Below are 22480 nucleotides of genomic sequence, written 5' to 3'. Positions count from 1 at the left end.
TCGGTACCTTCATTTGACTTTCTCAGGCAGCCCATTTCACGACTTCTGCCTGATTCTCTACAAGGCAGACACTTCATTTAAATGTGGGACACAGTACATGAACAAGTGTACGTAGCCTGAGAGAAATATGGGATGCGTTATGATAAAAGTTGCCTCTTCAGTACGCCAACAGATAGAGGACAAAGGTAATGACAATAAGAAACTGAAAAAAGGGGGGAGAGACCTTTATTGTGTGCATGTCAATTGGCCCTCCTGCATGTTCCCTACAGTACAGGGAGTGCTTGTTCTGTAGGCTATATCTGCATTCACAGGTGGCCTTCTGGAAATGCTGAGGGTACTATCTTAATTATTGCTTTTGAATATGAATAGTTTGTCCTTTGTGGGACATAAAATATGGGCTGTGAATACATTGTTAAATAACTGCTTATTTGCAAATCTTTGGGCAGTGCTGTAGAGCAGGGCTGCATGCGTAAGAAGGCAATATGGATGGACCACCACACGGCGGTACTCCGCCACACTGTGTGGAGACTGGTGGTGTGATCCCAGGTAACGCTCTCTGCCTTTGAGTAACCTATTTACAGGACACTCGGCTGCTTTATCAACCTAAAATTATTTGATGTAGGCGTCTGGGTAGCGTAGCGGTCTACTCCGTTGCCTGCCAACATGGGGACATCTGGTTCGAATCCCCGTGTTACCTCCGGCTTGGTCGGTCGTCCCTACAGACGCAATTGGCCCTGTCTGCAGATGGGAAGCTGGATGTGGTTATGTGTCATGGTCGCTGCACTAGCGCCTCCTCTGGTCAGTTGGGGTGCCTGTTCGGGGGGAGGGGGGACTGCTGGCGAAACTCCTCACTGTCAGGTGAAAAGAAGCAGCTGGGGACTCCACATGTATCGGAGGAGGCATATGGTAGTCTGCAGCCCTCCCCAGATCGGCAGAGTGGGGTGGGGTGGAGCAGCAACTGGGACAGCTCAGAAGAGTGGGGAAATTGGCCAGATACAATTGGGGAGCAACAAAAAAAAAATTACTTGATGTGTGAATGTTTCTTAATGATACCTGAAATGCAGAAGAATATATGAATATATAGCCACTGTTAATAAAAGTGCTCAACACTCCATTCTGTCGACTTCAGATGTTTTTAAAATGCTAGATATGGGAGAATTTAAAATCCATTTTATTTATTACTTCCAAGCACACACAAAACTTTTAAAAAATGGTCATATTGTTTTCAGGGTTCCCAAACACAGTCAAGCCCTGACAAATGGATATTTCAAAATGTTGCATTTTAGTACAGGTGCAATGTGATATTTGAACTACTGCTGCATGAATAACCACAGCACTCCCACCTTATCTCAGGTAAATGACGCTCAAGCGAACAACATGTACTACACAGTGTAATTTCTGACTATGATAACCCACCCGTGTGACGTTCTTGACCCGAAACAGGCGGGTGATGACATCCTCATCTGCTGACATGGACAGAAACTCCACCTCCATGGGTCCGTACTGCTGTAAGCCAGGCTCTGGCCAGTACTGCACACATGGCTACAGGTAGAGGACAAACCGAGAGGAAAGATGTCTTTATGCATGCTCAATAATTCAGGTAAGAAATTCAAAGAAAGTTGAATCAGTTCATCTGGACACAACGTGTACTGACAGAAATGCTTCATCACTCATCTAAGTGACCTCTTCACTCTTTGTGTCCAGATGAACTGGTTCAACTTTCTTGGAGATAGGAAAGATCTTCTGAATGCTGGGGGGAATGTGCTGCAGTTAAAACACCCCCCCCCTTAAAGTTAGGCCAAACATTTGCAAGAGAGACATGCTGACACACAAGGACAAAAACAACATAGACAGAGGGAGAGATGGGAGCATTGTCAATCTGCACAAAGAGAGCTGTTACAATAACCCACAGTGGCGTACTGAGAGGAGTGACATCACTGTGGGGTTGTCATGACATGTAGTGTGCATAGAGACATAGCAATATCCAGGGACAATGTTGTACACCTGCTGTGAACAGTTAAAAACACAATTTCACAATGAGCCAATTAACTTGGTAACAACATAGTCAATGTTTGGACAAAAAAATTAAAGGATAAGCACGGAAAAAAACAAAAAAAGGAGAACAGGCATCTGGATAGCATAGTGGTCTATTCTGTTGTCTACCAACACGGGGATCGCTGGTTCGAATCCCCATGTTACCTCTGGCTTGATCAGGTGTCCGTACAGACACAGTTGGCTGTGTCTGCTTGTAGGAAGCTGGATGTGGGTATGTGTCCTGGTTGCTGCACTAGCGCCTCCTCTGGTCAGTCGGGGCACCTATTCAGGGGGGAGGGGGAACTGGGGGGAATAGCGTGATCCTCTCACGCGTTACGTCCCCCTGACGAAACTTCTCACTGTCAGGTGAAAAGAAGCGGCCGGCGACTCCACATGTATCGGAGGAGGCATGTGGTAGTCTCCAGCCCTCCCCGGATCGGCAGAGGGGGTGGAGCAGTGACTGGGATGGCTCAGAAGAGTGGGGTAATTGGCCAAATACAACTGGGGAGAAAAGGTGGAAAAAATCCACACACACAAGAAAAAAAAAAGAAGAAGAAACTTTGATAACTGTATGAGAAGAAATAAAGTATAGATTGAAAAGTTTGTATAATGTGTGATCTCCATACTAATGCTGCCTTACTTTACAGTACATTACAAGATGCTGTGTAGCAAAGGCTGTATACAAACACCCTATTACACAATGGAGTGAATCCTACAGAGTTATTCTCGACGGAGGTCATTTATTAGCACTGCATTGTTTACATAATATATGTCAACTACGTGGAGAATTCCACAGCCACTTTAGATCCGAAGACCATTTGCAAGGACCTCTGCAAAGTCTTATGGGACTATAGATGAGTTTACAAATATGCAAGTAAGAGGTTGAACAACAACCTCAGATACATACACCAGTCAATGTAAGCTGTTTCAGGGCTGAAAACTTCCCATCATGCATGTATCTATGTTTAAAGATCAATTCCAGTGATAAACACAAATTTCTGGCTTTCTGGGTAGTTAGAGGGCATTGGAGGTATAAATCTAATCTCATCTCATCTCAGCCCCTTCTCCGGCATTGGGTCATCGTGGCAGCAAGCTAAGTAGGGCACTCCAGACGTCTCTCTCCCCAGCAACGCCCTCCAGCTCCTCCTGGGGGATCCCAAGATGTTCGTAGGCCAGATTGAACATGTAGTCCCTCCAGCGAGTTCTGGGTCTACCCCGGGGTCTCCTTCTAGTTGGACGTGCCTGGAAAACCTCCAAAGGAAGGCACCCAGGAGGCATCCTAATCAGTTGCCCGAACCACCTCAACTGGCTCCTTTCGACGCGCAGCAGCAGCAATTCTACTCCGAGCTCCTCACCCTATCTCTAAGGCTGAGCCCAGACACTCTACGGAGGAAACTCATTTCAGCCGCTTGTATCCGCGATGTCACCCTTTCCGTCACTACCCAAAGCTCATGACCATAGGTGAGGATTGGAACGAAGATTGACCGGTAAATTGAGAGCTTTGCCTTCTGGCTCAGCTCCCTCTTCACCACAACGGTCCGGTACAACGTCCGCATTACTGCCGATGCTGCACCAATCCGCCTGTCAATCCCCCGCTCCATCCTACCCTCACATGTGAACAAGACCCCGTGATACTTGAACTCCTTCACTTGAGGCAACAATTCATCCCCAACCCGGAGGCAGCAATCCACCATTTTTGGGTAGAGAACCCTGGCCTCCCAGCCATTTCACACTCTGCCCCAGTGCGTGCTGGAGGTCACGTTCTGATGAAGCCAACAAGACCACATCATCTGCGAAGAGCAGAGATGCAATTCTGGGGTTCCTAAAATGGACACACTCCTCACCTTGAGATCCTGTCCATGAATATCACAAACAGAATCAGAGACAAGGGACAACCTTGGCGGAGTCCGACACCCACCGAAAACGTGTTTGACTTTGTGCCGAGAATGAGAACACAGCTCTCACTTTAGTTGTACAAGGACCGCATGACTTGTAGCAACTGCCCCAGTAACTCATACTCCCGCAGTACCCCCCACAGAGTGCCCCAGGGCACATGGTCATAAGCCAAGAGCACAAAACACATGTAGACTGGCTGGTCAAAGACCCATGCCTCCCTCAGCACTTCCGCTAGGGTAAAGAGTTGGTCCGTTGTTCCACAGCCAGGACGGAATCCGCATTGTTCCTCCTGGATCTGAGGTTTGACAGTCGGTTCGACAATTGGAGGTATAAACGTTTTTATAAATGCGGTACAGTCAAAATCTCGAGAAGATCGATAGATGCAGCTTGATGCTGAACTGGTTAAAAATCCTGATGCAGTTTATATCACGCTTTTTGATAAATCTTAGTGGTTGAATATGGACTGTTCCATCTTAGTTACACACAGCTTGTTCCCTCCATAACCTCCGGTTGTGTGGGCTCCTTGCTAGTCTCCAGTGTGCTAGTAGATGGTTGTTTACAAAATGCAATTAACCAACGCTAATCACATCATTAACACTGCAGTAAACTCAGATATGGCTTTTGTTCATTGGTGTGTGATACAGGGCGTGAAGGAAAATTTATATGTCCTGTGTGTCTGCCATATGATCATATATACATAGTTTGTTTACTTTTAATCTTCAGCCATGTATGACCTATACCATCTTTAACTTTAGTCTATATTACTCAGACAGATGCTATAAAGTGCATAAGTGACAGAGCAGAGGTAGTTTAATAAAGTGTCTTCTCCATGTGAACAAATAAAGGCCTATTGTTAACTTTTAGCTGATAGCAGAGGAATTTATGAGAAACTCACCGAGTGTAGCAAAGTTTGTACAAAGTAATTGGAGAAACGGGCTTGGTGGGTTACGAGCTGGAAGACACGAGATAAGGAGGAGAGGAACAAACAACTGCCCTATGAACCCGCTGAACAATATGCTCTTGTGAGCAAAAGCTCTGTTATCAATTAGGATGACAGCCCGGCAGTAGAGATGTATAGAGGGAGGGCTCCTCCTATGAATAGGAATTAGGGAGACAGGTAGTGGGTAGCACACTGCCGTGACCTTAACCCAGCCTTGTTTACAATAAGCATGACTCAGCGGTTTGGCTGCGTAGCGAGGTATAAAAGAGGGGCGCTCTCAGGAAAGGGCGAGCACTTGGATAACTATGCCTCATGTGTGCCATGCTTTAGCATTAATAAAGTCTGATAATACTACCAAGGACTTTGTCTCTGAATCCTCTATGTTTAGACAAACGAGAAGTCTAGAATTGCCACCATCCGGCCTTAAAAAGGGGGGAATTTAAGACCATCGTGGGTATCCAAACACCACCCTGCTTTGTTTGAGGCAGATAGTGTCTCCTTGTAGTGCCCATTTTCAGAGTTTGTGACATCAACATGCAGTTCTGTTCCTGATGATAATGACCATGCTGTAGCTATCCGTCTTGATAGGCTTAATCTATGTATTTACTATACTCTGTTCCTACCTACCACGACAGAGCCAGAGCACATCATGACCCAGTTTTTAATGAAATTAATTGAATGAAAGCCACTTTATTTGACACTGTATTCTCACAACGAATTTGTTCTCTGCATCTAACCCATCCTATTGTATAGGAGCAGTGGGCAGCTGCAGCGTCCGGGGACCAACTCCACTTCTTCTTTCCATTGCCTTGCTCAGGGACACAGGCAGGAGCATTAACCCTAACATGCATGTCTTTTTTTTTTCTAAATTTATTTCTGATTTTTCCCTTTTTTCTCCCAATTTGGTGGCCAATTGATCCCTATTTTAATTCAAACACCCACCCTCGTACTGCATGCGTTTGCCAACTGCATCTCTCCGGCCGGCAGTCTCGAAGGAGACGCCTCCCCACTTTCGTGACAAGGCGACTCCAGGCCGAACCACTGCTTTTTCCAACACACCCGGAGACGCATTCATGTGACGAACACAAGCCGACTCCGCCTCCCCTTCCAAAGACAGCGTTGCCAATTACTGCCGCTTCATCGAGTCCGGCCGTAGTCGGATCTGACAAGACCGAGGCGCGAACCCCGGTCCCCAGTGGGCAACTGCATCAACACAAGGCCGATGCTTAGACCGCTACCCCACCGCGGACTCAACATGCATGTCTTTTTGATGGTGGGAGGAAACCGGAGCACCCGGAGGAAACCCACGCAGACACAGGGCGAACATGCAAACTCCACACAGAAAGGACCTGGGACGGCCTGGGGTTCGAACCCAGGACCTTCTTGCTGTGAGGCAACAGTGCTAACCACTGGGGCATTGTGCTACCCAAATATACATATGTATAATACACAAGTAAAATATGCTGTGTTGTCAATTTACACGCTCACTTCGAGTGTTTGATTTGCCAATCAAAGCTCTAATGCAAAAAAAATAAATAAAATAGACACGCCCACACATCTCGACTAGATGTGCTGAAATCACCGGGGCGTAAATCTATTTATTCAAGTGGAAAAACAACTACAATTGTGTTATCGATTTATTGCACGTTCCAGGTGCTAACCCAACAATTAACGTTACTGGCAGGGCTTCTAAAACTCTTACTCAGGGATTCAAATGTATACTAACTCCAAACTAGACTGAGTAACATCCATTATTTCCTGGCCATGGGAATTCAGCTCTATCAGATTCACTGTATGCTTTGTGTTATTCATTACCTATCCACATAATTAGAACAGGTGTAATGAAATAGGAATAAGTAGCATGTGGGACGATCTCTAGTGTTTCAAGAAGAACACAAATACAACAGTACGGAGGAAGACACGGGAAAATTGGGATGCCAAAAAAAGCAACCTTGAGATCTGGCTGCAGGGTAATGCAAGCTTATTCTTTGGAGATGTAACTTGAATAACGGTAGGTAGAAACCCAGGGCGGGTGTTATCTAGTGATGCCTGGAGATCAAAGCACCGGCATGAAGGAAGTAATCCAAAGCACAGCAAGATATAGAAACTAAATGGAGATGGGGTACAGCAGGAAAAACCTCAAGTTTAAAGTAAAGGGGAAAAGAAAACCAACAACTCTCTGTGCCAGCGAGCTCAAAACTCGCCACAGCTCCATCTGATGGTCAACAACAAACCGGTAATAAAAGCTGTATAGGTAACTTGGACCTTACCCAGGCAGAGTTTGACTGGTTCAGCTGGTTGAGCATGACCACTGCTGTGCAGCCGTAGTCAAACACCAGCCTCCAGAAGTCGGCCGTGGTGCCGGGGAGCGGGTGAGGGGTCACAATAAAGGCTGCCGGCCGGTGGAAACTGTCTGTGAGGGCGGCGTTGATGTAGTTGTTGCTCTCCCCCTCGGTGGTGACCAGGAATGCGAGGGCCCGATCAGGCGGCAGCACGTCCATGCTGCGGTTCTTCTCCCGATTCCTGGGCAACAGCGCAATGCTGCACTCTTCCACATCCAGATGGGGGGTCACGGAGTTTAACGTCTGCAGATATGATGGCCGAGTTAACAGATTGAGATAAGAGAGGGTTTGAACAATTAGGTAGGGCAGCAAGAGAGAAAAATAAAAACAAAGGTAATGAGAAGGAGTGTCGCTTTGTGGGTGTGGGAGGAACCCAATAATCATACCGCCTAAAAGAATCTTCAGCACAAACCAAGGCAGTTAAAAGAATAAATAGTAAATTAGGTCAGCATCATGAAAGGGAATGTTAAATACTTTGCAAAGCGGGGGGAAAAAAAACTACTCCACAGGAAATATTGCATGCCAATTTTCTTTGATCAACGCTATGCTCGATTCAGGCATAATTAAATCACGCAAGGTTAAAAAAAAAAGGATTATAATTCAATACCGAGCATCAATAATAGATCTGTGAATTGTGCTGCTGGTTGGCTGTGCGGTGTGTCTGCTGGATTACACGGCGGAGGACTCGTATAGGGAGCTCAGACCGGGCAGCACGGCGGCTGCAACGTCACGCAAATGAGTTTACACACTTAAACGAAGGAACACGACATCTCCCTTTATAAGAAGCCGCCGTAATGTATTGTAATCAGACAGCTGTGCCGCACCGTCTCCCGCCAAGCCGGAGCAATAAATCTTCTGATAATGAATCCAATGTAATTCACATGTGATGTATTAGGATCAAATATAGCACGGAATTAAAGAAGAGGCACCAGTCTATTCCTGCATTATTGCATATGCGGAAGTGTACGACCCTGAATCAATGCAGCTGCTGGCTGGGCAGACAGAAGGGAGGTGGATGCGGAAGGTGATGCATATGGGAGCACAGCTGGCACTCCACCCTCCTCATCAACGTCTAATAAAACGTTCCCGGGACTGTATTCCTATAAGTCGTGTGCGGGGTTTCAATGACAATCACGCACAATCAAAAGTGAAAGGAAACTAACGGTCTCTCACTTGCACACATGCGAAGCGCACACGCCCAAGCCGAGCTCATTTTGACACATACACGGGTATACACCCACTCGCACACAAACACAACCTTAATTTGTCATCTCATTTCTACCTTCGTCCTCTGTTGACTTTTAAATGTCTGTACCACTAAGTGTTTGTCCACCAGCGAGCCGCTGTAATCAGTCTCTGGTGTTTACAAAAAACCTATCTCGCACACAAAATGCCCTAAAAGAACGGGCATAGATGCAAAAATAACAACCTCTTAAGTGTCCACAATAGACCGAGCGCACAAATATGATGGCCTCCAAGCATGAATATCGCCACCCGTTGGTGCCAAATTTGAAACTGAAGTGCTGAGTTTCTCAAATGAAATGAAAAGCACTTCTGTGTGAGAATTAAAGTTAGACTGAGGGACTGTGAATAGCATATTTTGCACACGCCCTTTTCCATGTGTGCATGAATGTCTTGTGTATACTTTTCACTAGACCCAAACTCCCTCTAGAGATGCTCAGGTCAATCAAATTCTTCTTCTTTTTTTGTTTTGTTTATGTTTTTCCCCCTTTTTCTCCCCAATTCTTCCCGAGCCGTTCCGGTCGCTGCTCCACCCTCTCTGCCGATCCGGGGAGGGCTGCAGACTACCACATGCCTCCTCCGATACAAGTGGAGTCGCCGGCCGCTTCTTTTCACCTGACAGTGAGGAGTTTCGCCAGGGGGACATAGCGCATGGGAGGATCACGCTAGTCCCCCACAGTTCCCCCTTGAACAGGTGCCCCGACCGACCAGAGGAGGCGCTAGTGCAGCGACCAGGACACACACCCACATCCGGCTTCCCGCCTGCAGACACGGCCAATTGTGTCTGTAGGGACGCCCGACCAAGCCGGAGGTAACACGGGGATTCGAACCTGCGATCCCTGAGTTGGTAGGCAACAGAATAGACTGCCACGCTACCCAGACCCTCCAGATAAATCAAATTCTATTGTACAAATTAAGATACGCAACATGGACTATAAGCCATCACAGCGTCATCTTGTGTATCTGGTCAGAGGACATGTTGAGAGAGTGGTCTTTTTACAACAAATCAAGGCGATCCCTGTCTCCCGTCCAGCGTGGGACTGACCTGGTACTCTTCACGCAGCTGGGAGGAGTTGCTCTGGGAGTCCACTCTCAGCATCTCTTTGTAGGTGAGGGCAAACTCATTCACCAAGATGGACGTCTCGCCACACAGACAGGCCTCCAGAATGGCATCATGGATAAAGATATACTGCTCCTGAAAGGAGGGGACAGAAATATGGACCACACTGAGAAGAGTTGCTGTGTGTGTGTGTGTGTGTGTGTCTGTGTGTGTCTGTGTGCGCACACTCACATGTACTTGAGTGTTCTGTGCACGTGTGTGTGTGTGTGTACAGTACATGTTTTCAGGGGGAAATATTTGAGAGTGTGTGCACTGGTTATGGACGAGCGCACACTCTAATGGACAGAGAAGGGCAAACACATGGGTACACAGATACATAGGGTGAACAAAGGTACGCAGCGTAACACAAATAATCAGGTAAGGTGAAGAACGGGGCCGAGAATGGACGGCTTTCATAGCCTGCCCCCTCCTGGGTTGACCGTGTACTATAATGTTTACGGTGCATCAAAGAGCCGTCGAAAAAGACATGATTCTAGATCGACACACATTTGTGCGTTTAATTAGAGCACCCTTTAAAATAACCACAAATGTAATAAACAGCTAAGTAAACATTTGATTTACATAATGGGAGGCAAGTATGCAAATGATCTTCACTTCTGAAGAAGGGCACGTGCCGAGGCAGCACACTGCGATAGATACATGTGAGTCTTATCTCTGAAACCGTTGCGTTGACCTTTACACAACTCTCAGAGGGAGAACACCATCCCTCGCTCTCTCTGCATTTCCAAACAGCGCGAGGAAAAAAACATTTTTTTCCACTGCATAACAGCTGCTGGTATTTGTCTATGAATGGCCTCCTAAGTCAGTGGTCCCCAACCTTTTTTTCCTTGGAGCCCCCCTACTTGTATCTAAGAAAAGCTAAGCCCCCCCCCCCGGTTTGCACTCACACACACCGAAAGAATCAAGTGGTTTATTTTATTTCTGCCCCCCCCCCTTTTCTCCCCAACTGTAGTCGGCTAACTACCCCACTCTTCTGAGCCATCCCGGTCGCTGCTCCACCCCCTCTGCTGATCCGGGGAGGGCTGCAGACTACCACGTGCCTCCTCCCATACATGTGGAGTCACCAGCTGCTTCTTTTCACCTGACAGTGAGGAGTTTCATCAGGGGGACGTAGCACGTGGGAGGATCACGCTATTCCCCCCAGTTCCCTCTCCCTCCCCCAAACAGGTGCCCCAACCAACCAGAGGAGGCGCTAGTGCAGCAACCAGGACACATACCCACATCCGGCTTCCCACCCGCAGACACGGCCAATTGTGTATGTAGGGATGTCCGCCCAAGCCGGAGGAAACACGGGGATTCGAACCGGAGATCCCCGTGTTGGTAGGCAACGGAATAGACCGCTACGCTACCCGGACGCTCGTACAAACCATTACTGGCAAAAAGTAAAATCAATTTCCATTTTAGAACTTAGAACTTTTACGTTTGATAAATGTCTCTTTTCTAGTATAAGTTAAAGTTTTTTTTCATTTAACAACCCAACAGAGTCGGCCTGTAAACCTCCTTCTTCTTCTTCTTTCAGCTTGTTCCCTCTTTTTCAGTTTATTTTATCATTTCCATCGGTACCATGTGAGGGCACAGCACCAATGGCGGCCATTGTTAACCCGGGCCTCAACTGATCCAGCATGGTCTCGTCAACCCGCATACCGAGTTGGCAAAGTTTTATGTCGGATGCCCTTCCTGACACAGCGACTAACCCTACGGACGGGGGCACAGGGAAAGCGCTGGACGCCATCCCAGTTTTCACCCACGCTTGTCACCACAGGCCGATAAACACGCACCCTTACCAAAAGAATAACAGTGATTCATTATCAGCATAACACGTGATTAATCAGCACCTACACCTATAGCTCTGTCCTAGATGCCCCTCAGACCAGTTAAAAGGGCAGGGGCAGTTTCTTGCATAGCCACGTGCACATCATGTGAACGCTGGTTTTGACACAGCTATACAGTATATGTTAATTTGGCTTTTTTTTTTTACTACATTATTAATCCCTGTGGGGAAATTCTCTCTCCCCATTTAACCCATGCTAGCTGTGTAGCTAGGAGCAGTGGGCAGCCTCCGTGCAGCACCCGGGGACCAACTCCAGTTCTTCTCCCTATTGCCTCGGTCAGGGGCACAGACAGGAGTATTAACCCTAACATGCATGTTTCTTTTGATGGTGGAGGAAACCGGAGCGCCCGCAGAAAACCCACCGCAGACACAGGGAGAACATGCAAACTCCACACAGAGGATGACCTGGGATGACCCCCAAGGATGGACAACCCCGGGATTCGAACCCAGGACCTTCTTGCTAACAGTAACAATAACAATAACTTCTTCCTTAAATCTTTTTACCGTGCACCATTCTGTTCATTCATAAACTAATGGCCACCTTGGGCTTGCATACCTCTGACCAGGAATGGGATGTCAGGTGCGATGCTAGTAACAGCCAGCCTTAAGTCCCAGTGGACATCAAGCCTACCACAGGCCTTTGTTTTTATTTTTACAAGAGCGCCGAAGGCAGTCCCAGACAGACATGCGGTGCTGAACGGGAGAATAAGCCTTGTAACTGCGTGTCTGGCCAGTTTGGGTGGAACAACGTGTCCTTTGATGGATCCAAAGCATTTTGGATCTGTTCTCCTGGAGATATTTCTTTGACACCAAATCGGCTTGAAGGTCAGCAAGCTCATCTTTAAAGCCGAGGTATTCCACGTCCTCAAGGCTGGAAATGTAGGGGTCCATCACCCATGATTGCTTTCTGTCTTTAACAGTGTTGTCAGAGTGGGATGGTTTTCACTTTATCCACTCCCTGTGAGCCACACAGCCTCTCCAGGGGTTTCAGGCAGGTGGACTTGATAAGCTGCTCTCCAATATTGTGCAGTTTTTTTAGCCTTGGCAATTAATAGCAAATACTCAAATGATGCCTCTGTGGTTCTTTGTAAATCACTGCCTGCTTTTTCAAATGCTTTTCTGATGTCTGTGGCTCTTTTTGATAGTGCCAACTGCTTTTTCCTCTCTAAACATTCCTGACCTTCACAAATAGCCTCCTGGTCACAGAAAGTTGAATCAGTTCATCTGGACACAACATTTAATGGGAGAAAGGTTTCATCACTCATCTAATGCCCCCTTTCCACTGCATGCTGCTGCTCAACTCACCTCTATTTGACTACTCGCTTTGCTTTTTGGGATTTCGTTTTCCACTGCACATAGTATCGCCTCAAGACAAAGCCCCGCTGGTCATTTGTGGGCGTGCTGACTAGTTTGTTTTTAAGATTATGTTTATATTTAAACAAATATAAACACATATACATATACACTACCGTTCAAAAGTTTGGGATCACCCAAACAATTTTGTGTTTTCCATGAAAAGTCACACTTATTCACCATCATATGTTGTGAAATGAATAGAAAATAGAGTCAAGACATTGACAAGGTTAGAAATAATGATTTGTATTTGAAATAAGATTTTTTTTACATCAAACTTTGCTTTCGTCAAAGAATCCTCCATTTGCAGCAATTACAGCATTGCAGACCTTTGGCATTCTAGCTGTTAATTTGTTGAGGTAATCTGGAGAAATTGCACCCCACGCTTCCAGAAGCAGCTCCCACAAGTTGGATTGGTTGGATGGGCACTTCTTTGAGCAGATTGAGTTTCTGGAGCATCACATTTGTGGGGTCAATTAAACGCTCAAAATGGCCAGAAAAAGAGAACTTTCATCCGAAACTCGACAGTCTATTCTTGTTCTTAGAAATGAAGGCTATTCCATGCTAGAAATTGCTAAGAAATTGAAGATTTCCTACACCGGTGTGTACTACTCCCTTCAGAGGACAGCACAAACAGGCTCTAACCAGAGTAGAAAAAGAAGTGGGAGGCCGCGTTGCACAACTGAGCAAGAAGATAAGTACATTAGAGTCTCTAGTTTGAGAAACAGACGCCTCACAGGTCCCCAACTGGCATCTTCATTAAATAGTACCTGTTAGAGCCTGTTTGTGCTGTCCTCTGAAGGGAGTAGTACACACCGGTGTAGGAAATCTTCAATTTCTTAGCAATTTCTCGCATGGAATAGCCTTCATTTCTAAGAACAAGAATAGACTGTCGAGTTTCAGATGAAAGTTCTCTTTTTCTGGCCATTTTGAGCGTTTAATTGACCCCACAAATGTGATGCTCCAGAAACTCAATCTGCTCAAAGAAGTGCCCATCCAACCAATCCAACTTGTGGGAGCTGCTTCTGGAAGCGTGGGGTGCAATTTCTCCAGATTACCTCAACAAATTAACAGCTAGAATGCCAAAGGTCTGCAATGCTGTAATTGCTGCAAATGGAGGATTCTTTGACGAAAGCAAAGTTTGATGTAAAAAAAATCTTATTTCAAATACAAATCATTATTTCTAACCTTGTCAATGTCTTGACTCTATTTTCTATTCATTTCACAACATATGGTGGTGAATAAGTGTGACTTTTCATGGAAAACACAAAATTGTTTGGGTGATCCCAAACTTTTGAACGGTAGTGTAGTATTTATTAATATTTAGATTTTATTTATTCTATTTATAGTGGTATTTTCATGTCACCTTTTACTATCACTTGGAACCTCGACAGAGGTGGTACCAAAAAAGTAACTGGTACCAGGTACTATCGCTAACTGCTGCCCAATGGAAAACCAAAAAAAGCGAAGTAGAGTTGAGTTGAGTCGAGCCGTTACCATGCAGTGGAAAAGGGGCATAAGTGACCTCTTCAGTCTAAATTGACGTAAGGTATCCCCACCCTTATAAACAATACATTTGCATAACAACCGAAACCAATGATCGGCTTCATATGCAAATTGCCGTGACCATTAACTAGAGTAAGATGGTGACAGATGTACTCTTAGCCGCCCCCGCGGTTCAGAGATGATTGTTCCCTCGTCACATAGATGGCCTGTTTGACTCCCCGTTCAAACCAGCGTTCCTCCCTATCAAGGATGTGCACATCCTCATCCTTGAACAAGTGGCCACTGGCCTGTAGATGGGTGTAGACTGTGGAGTCCTGGCCTGACATATTAGCTCTCCTGTGCTGTGCCATCCTCTTATTCAGCATCTGTTTAGTTTCCCTGATCACAGAAGGTTGAATCAGTTCATCTGGATACGTTTATTGACAGAAAGGCCAAACTACTAAACTTAATTTCAGACCTTTGAAATTGTTAAGTGATGGACTCTAAAAACCAATTTCTCCAAAAAGAAGTCATGTCTTGCTAAGATAAAGTGCAGGTAAAAAAAAGAAAAAAGGATTTCAGGGTTTGAGAAGAGGAGCAGCCATGTTGGTCAGCACAGGAGACTGGAGCTAAGGAGCAAGGCTGATCTTCATCAGTTTGCTGCTTGAATACTTTGCCTTTTACACCCTGGAACTTTGTTTTCCCCTTATTCACAATCACAACGTTTTTAGCAATATGCTGCCCAATTGGCTTCAGGTGGTTTTCGTCGTATGTTATGTAGCGCCTCTGTGTGGCAGACCAAGGCAGTTCATCAGGCAGCAGCTGGGCAACGTACAGGGAGGCAGCAGCGATCTCTGAGGGTCGGTAATGCACCATGTCGTAGTCAAGCAGGGTCAGCTCCATCAGATACTTGGCGTGCATATGCTTCTCTACATTACAACTGGAGGCTTTTGAAGCCCTTCTGAGGAAGTGTTGTGGCAGAGGGCGTCCCGGGTCAAAGTTGAGCTGCTGAAAAATAACTCACTCCATCTCCAGGATCGGGGCAGCACATCTCTTCATATTTTGAAGCCGCAAGCATGGAAGTCATGCATGCCAACCAGCTGCAGCTTCCGTCGTGAAATTGGGTGGACCTGGAGAAAACGATCCAATATAGCAACTGTGAGATAAAGAGTCTCCTGCAATAGCTGGAACCTGGAGTGAACCTGAATCAGCCAACCAAAGAGGAGGGCGCACATGCGTTCAATGATGTCATAACCTTGCATGTATTTGGGTCGTACAGCCTGCTGTTCCTCTAGGCTCCGTAGATAAACATATTCACATATTCAGAACACAACTGTGGCATATCTGAATTACTCTCATCACTGTCCTCCACATCAAGGCGAGCGTCAGAGAAAGCCTGGCAAAGTTCCTTTTCCTTCATAGACACATCGACTGATTCCTCTTGGACGGAGGGGATCGAATTTCATCTGCTTTTAGAGAACGCACATGTTGGACCACGGTTTGCTTGGTTTTTCTGTTTGAGAGATGGTTTGGTTGCAGCTTTGTTTGATCCACTTTTCTTGGTGCTGATGGCTGCAACAGGAAACTTGGTAAGCTCTCCAAACACAGACCCCCTACGGCCTTCCCTTTCTGGGCTGGATTTTCTGCCCTTCCAAACACGTCGAACTTCAATGAAGTCATGATTAAAATTGATAAAGTGCAGAAAACGACGCTGAAAAATTAAACGGTTGGTTCAATTTTCTCCCCCAGGATGAACCATCATATCACAACACGGAGACTCGCTGAGACTCAATGTACAAGTCACGGCAATCCTCCTGGCACTTAACAGTGTACACTATATTGCTCTGTTTGTGCCAGGGGGACCCAATCCTTGGGGTGGACCAATTTCTGGCCCAGCGTGTTTTGGGGTTTGAAAGCAACTGAGATGCAGTGTTTGTAAAATACACATCTCAACTGTACCGACACTCCCACCACATACGGAATCACCACTGGTTTACACTTGGGCAGCTGTTGTCCTTCTCTCTTCGATCAGCTGATGCACTGTTTGGGTGTTGCAACTATTCCCCAACCCGCTGTGAATAGTACACATGGCCACTGTAACTCTAGTTAATGGCCACGACAATTTGCATATGAAACTGACCGTTGGTTTGGTCGTTATACAACTGGGCTGTTTGTAAGACTGGGGGATACCTGCAGTCAGTTGAGACTGAAGAGGTCCCTTGGATGAGGGATGAACGTTTCTCTCAATAAAACGCTGTGCCTTGATGAACTGATTCAACTTTCTGTGAAGAGTGTTGACTTGTTAAAACGTTTCCTGGCTGCATGCAACCTAGGGTTTGGATTTGGAGCACAGGTATTTGAAATATTTGAAATAAATATGTTGACTTAGCAAATAAAAGGGATGCTAAGCCTGTTGTTACGATGGAAGTGTGGGGCAGCCCCTCAGTTTCTGTGAAATAGATTCAATAGTCCCAGTCAGTTGAGGAAGACGATTTGATAAAGCGGCATAACGACCGAAAACAATGATCGGTTTCATATGCAAATTGCCATGGCCATTAACTAGAGTTTCAATGGCCATGTGTACTATTCATAGAGAACTTGGGAATGTTTGCGATCACAGCATTGTAAGATGGCGATGGATGTATTCTTAGGCCCCCTAAGTTGTGAAAGTTAAAGTGATACTGACATCAAAATCTGAAATTTCCTGTTGATAGGCTATGTTCCGAGTTGGAATGTGACCACGGAGAAATTCAGTGGCCAAAACAGCGTGTCTGCGGCCACTCGAGAGAGATCTGTGATTGACTGTAGATGGTGTCCAATGACAAATTGTGCCGGTGGATATGTAGACACCAGTCAATTTGCATATAGGGTGTGTCCGTAGTGAGATGCTATAAAACCATGGAGAAGCCGTTCTTTCACCCCCTCCTGCTAGCTACTTGGCTCGGGTTTGTGCTATTTTGCTGAGACTTTATTATCGATCTCGCTACGACGTATTGCTGTCTGTCTATCTATCTATCTATCTATCTATCTATCTATCTATCTATCTATCTATCTATCTATCTATCTATCATCTATCTATCTAAGTTATTTGTATCATCGAATCCTCCTCCTCAAAACTTTAATCCCCGCAGAGGCTCTCCCTCTCGCTCTCGCCCTTCGACATTTCTTGTAAATAACTAGTGATGAGCAGTACCGAGCCCCACACACCCAGGAAGACAGTAGCCAATAGCTTTGAATTCATAAAACCACACCTATTTTCGGTTATGATTCAAACTCCCAATGTTAAAAAAAAAAGTGTTCAGAAAGGGCAAGTCAGTCTCTCTTTAAGGTAACTCAAGATACAGCCTTACTTTCTTTTTTGATATTGATAAGTCATCGGCACTTTTAAGTTTCTCAGACATGTCTCATTCATAAAATAGTGATGCTCTGACTGCAGGAAAAACGAGGAAGAGCTAGCTAGATAGCTGACCTGACGAAAATGATTGAGAGTGCGGCTCACAGAGGTTGAGAGGTAGCACAGATGTGGCCTACTAAGTAGCCTACCAAAAAAAAAAATCTTTTTAAATAGTTTTATAAATAAGACTTTTGTATAAATTCTCCAGTAAGTGTGTTATCATGATGTTATTTAACATGGGCAAATCTAATTTTGACAACCTCAGAGCAGACAAAGCCTCACGCACCCCCTGTGATCTTTGGCGCCCCCAGGTTGGGAACCAATGTCCCTAAGTGTATGCAAAAATAATTAGGCTTCTTATTTGAAATGTCTGAATGATTTCATATTACAATTATTACAGCTGAGGTAAACAGTCAGTGTTGGTCATGTTTCTGTTGCATAACTAATATTGATTAGGCCTTTGGCACTACTCAAAACCATGTTTTGTTGTGTATGTTCAGCGTAATCATGACTGAAAAGCTGACCAGGGTGGCCAGTTGAGCTGACCTCTGTCTGGATCATGTTGATGCGTCGAGAACAGAGGGTTTTGACGCAGTTGTAGATGTCCACCACGCCTTCACATTCGGCCATATCCAACATGACATCCAGCACAATGTAGCAGCCGGTTCGGCCCGCCCCGACACTAGCACACACACAAAAAGGCATCTTTTGTGAGGAAATTGTGCAATCTCAAAGCATTAAATCACCATTGCAATGATTTTGTGCATCTATGTTGTCTGTCAACTTCGTGTTGTTAACCCGGATGTAGTTATAATCAAAATATTTAAAAAGAGTCTACTCAGGTATGTCATTTTGGCTATCGCCAAAAAAATAACAGTCCATAATAACAAAAATTATGACAAATAGCATTACACATTAATAGAATGTGGATGGATCTAATTTCTATAACACTAGAGCAACAGAAACAGAAAATTACTAATGGAATAATGTTTGGTATTTTGCAGCGTATTACTGGGATGGCGCAAACTGAAATGCTAACAAGTGCCTTTACTAGTTTGTCTTGTATATTGTCATTACGATTCTGTCAAACAAAATTTTAATAGACTCTTAATGATGGCGTTTTTCTTCCAGGAAATGGTCAAACAACCTCACCTGCAGTGAACAACCACAGGGCCAGCATCAGGAGGTGTAGAGGCTTTGACTCTGCGTATAAAGGCCAGCAGGCCCGTGGCATGATAGGGTACCCCATGCTCCGGCCAGGAGGTGAAGTGGAACTGACGCACCTCGTGCTTGGCCGAGTAGCCTCTCTGTTAAAACACACACACACACACACACACACAAAAGTAATTAATCTCACACTTTATTGATCGGTGTATGAAAAGTCTCTGTTTCACTTGCCCCTGTGAGCAAAGGGCAGGGTCAGCTATAGAACAACGCTGTCATGGCTGAGCAACGATTCAGCATCCTGCTCAAGGGCACTTCAGCAGTGAAGATGCTCATGGGGGGGGGGGCTTTAACCCATGACAGTACACATCATAACACTGCATGTGGGGGGGGGGGAATGCACCTGGCACCCGATCTTATTCTATCATAAACACTGCTCCCATCGATCCAGAGATGCTTCCCCTCAGTGATAGATGCGGTGCAGTTTTAGGCTCAGCATCAGGACCACAACAACTTGAGATACATGAATGTGTTTGGTGCTGTAAGACAGTCAGGCCTTTGGGCACAGTAGGCTAGCAGCAGCTGTGGTGTGACAGACAGGATTTTTTTTCCTTCGTGGTTCTCTGAGCTCAGCGGGGTGGGGGGATTGGGCTGGGGTGGGGTGGGGGGGTTGGCGCTGAGAGCTTTCTTCCTCCTCTACTGGGAAGTTGGTGCAGACACAGAGCAATTTCTTTTTCTAAGCAGAGATGACAAAGTAAAGTGATGCAAAGCAAAGATTTGAGGGAGAGAGAACCCCCCCCTCCCCGCTTCAAAAGAAGGAGGGGAAGAAGCTGTGAAAACAAACTGTCAACAGCCCCCAAATTCTCACTGATTTGTATAAGCGGCGGTGGGTGCCCTGGGAGAGTGGTGGTTGACAGTGAGATGATAATGCTGCGTTTGTGCCACTGTCACTCCTGCGTGGCTCTGAGCCCTTCCAACAAGAGACCGCTTTGGGAGATTGACGGGGAGGAGGCCACCGGGAGCAAAAAAACAGACTTCAAACACTGTAATGCTTGCGCTGCAGCAGCTGGCGCTTCCGCCACCTTGGAGAGAAGGTGGGGGCGTTTAAGAAGATACTGGCGTTAATCCCTGTAAGTGCCTGCGCCACGTGGTCGGCGTGCCCATTAGCAATCAGTCCTGTCTCTTTCTAAACTAACCTATTCATACGCCACCTCTAATAAATTCTTATTTTCCAACAAATGGCAGCTTTATTCTCAAATCCATGGGGAGCTGCAGATGAGGAAACACTTACGGCTTGGTGAAGAGGGATGAGACGGACATTGCAGAGGAGAGACAGGAAGCAGTCAGAGCACTATAAGGTGAAATTCATACTCTAAACCAGCGTTTCCCAACCCAGTCCTCAAGGAACCCCTATCCTGCAGATTTTCATTGTAACCCTGCATAGGTAGCTCTACTTGTACTTACTCAGCTAATCATCTCACAGCACTTAATTATGCAAGGTGTGCAACATCTGACATAATTCATTGCTGATTGGTTGAATAACTACAAACAGGTAGCTATCCAGGGCTGCAAAGAAAATCTGCAGGATAGGGGGTCCTTGAGGACTGGGTTGGGAAACACTGCTCTAAATACTAACGCAGGGCTCCCTCAGTGTTTTGAGATTCGTTTCGAGGGGCTTAAACATGATAATGTCATCTGACGTTACGCTTGATTCACCGAAAAGCTAAACGTACCCGCTCCAAGGCAAAGGTGCGGACTGTGTATTCGGCCAGCGTTTCCGTCTTCAGCAGTGAGATCTTGATGTCGCCGTACATCTCGCTGTCATCAGGCCAGTATTTACAGCATTTCACCTATTCAAAAAAATAAAAAAGATGGCGCCATTTAAGCCTTGAGCAGAAATAAACTTGTCGGTAAAATCGAGTTGTGTTAGTTCAGTAGTAAGGTTCTAGTGAGTGTTGAGCGTCAGCCTTTCAAACATTAGACTCAATAACCTGCATCTTACTTGGGCCAATTACTGTTTGGCTGGGAAGTTAAAAAACAGAATAAATCTGTGGGAAGTGGGTATTAATACAGCATCTGCCACCAGAAAGCAGCTCACGGGATTAAGTTTAGGTGTTTGACCGAGATAAAACCTTACCTGTGTTGTTCTGATTCAGTAGGAAACTGCTGCGATGGAAATACTCCTGTCAGCACATTATGCAATGGCGGACCCACAACAAAGATATGACCGTATGAAACATAACAATGTGAAAATTTAAACAAGGATTAAATTTGAAATGCCGGCCTGGAACAAAAACTTGTTCTGCAGATTTATTTTTTTTCATCTCGGAGGGCAAAAGTGAAAAAAAAGAGAGAGCGCGGTGGTTATATAACCGAGAGAGCAGCGAAGAGGGCTGCAGCAATATTATTCACCTCAGGCCCAAAAGGGGTGATTTTCTCATTTAAGGAAGGCATTATTTGAGTCTTCAGCCTCACAACCCCGTCCTTGTTTGTTTTATTGCCCAGACAGGGTTCAATGTGGGGATGGAGAACCAAATTGGGTGCATAATGAGCACTAAGTGTCATTTTAAACCGTAAACCAAGGCAACATTTCTTCTTTGCCTAGAATAACAATGATGGAGTTATTTAGAGCTGCTTTTGAATGCATAAATTTTTTTGTGAGTTGGTAAATAACATTAAAAAACACCCGATTCATCCCGCGTGGTCATGTGGTGGTGCATATAGGACAGTTTAGGTCATCACAAGCCTAAAACTCTTAAGTGGACATCTTAATGGATGTAATCCATCCATTATCCAAACCGCTTATCCTTACCCAGGTCACGGGGATCTTGGAGCCTATCCCAGCAGTCATTGGGCGGCAGGCGGGGAGACACCCTGGACAGGTCGCCAAAGCATCACAGGGCCCACACACACACACCTAGGGACAATTTAGTATGGCCGATTAACCTGACCTACATGTCTTCAGACTGTGGGAGGAAAGGAGCACTCATGAGCCCCCGGAGGAAACCCACGCAGACATGGGGAGAACATGCAACTCCACACAGAGGACCCGGGACGACCCCCAAGGTTGGACTACCCCGAGGCTCGAACCCAGGACCTTCTTGCTGTGAGGCGACTGATGTAATTAATTAGTGGATGTAAAACAGAATGTATGAAAAGTGGGGCTTTTACAGACCCCTTAATCTACCAGGTAAATAAATAAATGGAAAGAATAAAACACCTCTTGTCTTTACAGCTCTTATCATGTATACTCTATAAAGATACTTATACTTTTGTTACAGCTATAATGTTAATTCAGATAGTAATCCTAACCAAATGACTAGGTCACTCTAATGACACGAACTACCAGTGCATCTCACTACACTGTATTCACTACAGGTTTAGGATGTATCAGCACAAGTTTGATTCTATGTTGCGTTGGCATTTAGGTTACACTGCTTTAAAAACACCTCTCGCTGTATGTTCCCAGTCACTAGAAAGCATTATGTAGGCAGTGAAGGTATACACCAGCAGCAGCACAGCTTGTTTGTGTACTTGGAAAAAAAAAACATCAGAAGAAGAACCAAGTGTGTGCACATCGAGACACAATATTTAGGTGCAAGACAAAAATTGCAAAACACAGAACAAAGGAGTGAGGTCTGCATGCTGAAATGCTCCCAATACTTATTCTATTCGACAA

The 22480-nt window shown here is 45.5% G+C and overlaps 1 protein-coding gene and 1 pseudogene across 1 annotated transcript in view; both read right to left on the bottom strand.

Annotated features, from left to right (window-relative positions):
• Nucleotides 1–22480, bottom strand: part of ptprub (protein tyrosine phosphatase receptor type Ub) — a 224877-nt gene that overhangs the window by 4497 nt on the left and 197900 nt on the right. The window contains exons 21-26 of the mRNA XM_056286802.1: nt 20535–20651; nt 18790–18944; nt 18184–18319; nt 9500–9649; nt 7141–7455; nt 1417–1542 (exon numbers count right to left, since the gene is read on the bottom strand). Coding sequence (XP_056142777.1) covers nt 1417–1542; nt 7141–7455; nt 9500–9649; nt 18184–18319; nt 18790–18944; nt 20535–20651 — 999 coding nt within the window. The remainder of the gene's footprint in view (nt 1–1416; nt 1543–7140; nt 7456–9499; nt 9650–18183; nt 18320–18789; nt 18945–20534; nt 20652–22480) is intronic.
• LOC130117490 (G2/mitotic-specific cyclin-B2-like) lies at nt 14822–17644 on the bottom strand (annotated as a pseudogene).

This window comes from Lampris incognitus, chromosome 9, assembly GCF_029633865.1.
Source record: "Lampris incognitus isolate fLamInc1 chromosome 9, fLamInc1.hap2, whole genome shotgun sequence".
In the NCBI taxonomy this organism is placed as follows: Eukaryota; Metazoa; Chordata; class Actinopteri; order Lampriformes; family Lampridae; genus Lampris; species Lampris incognitus.
This window is presented reverse-complemented; position numbering and strand designations above follow the sequence as displayed.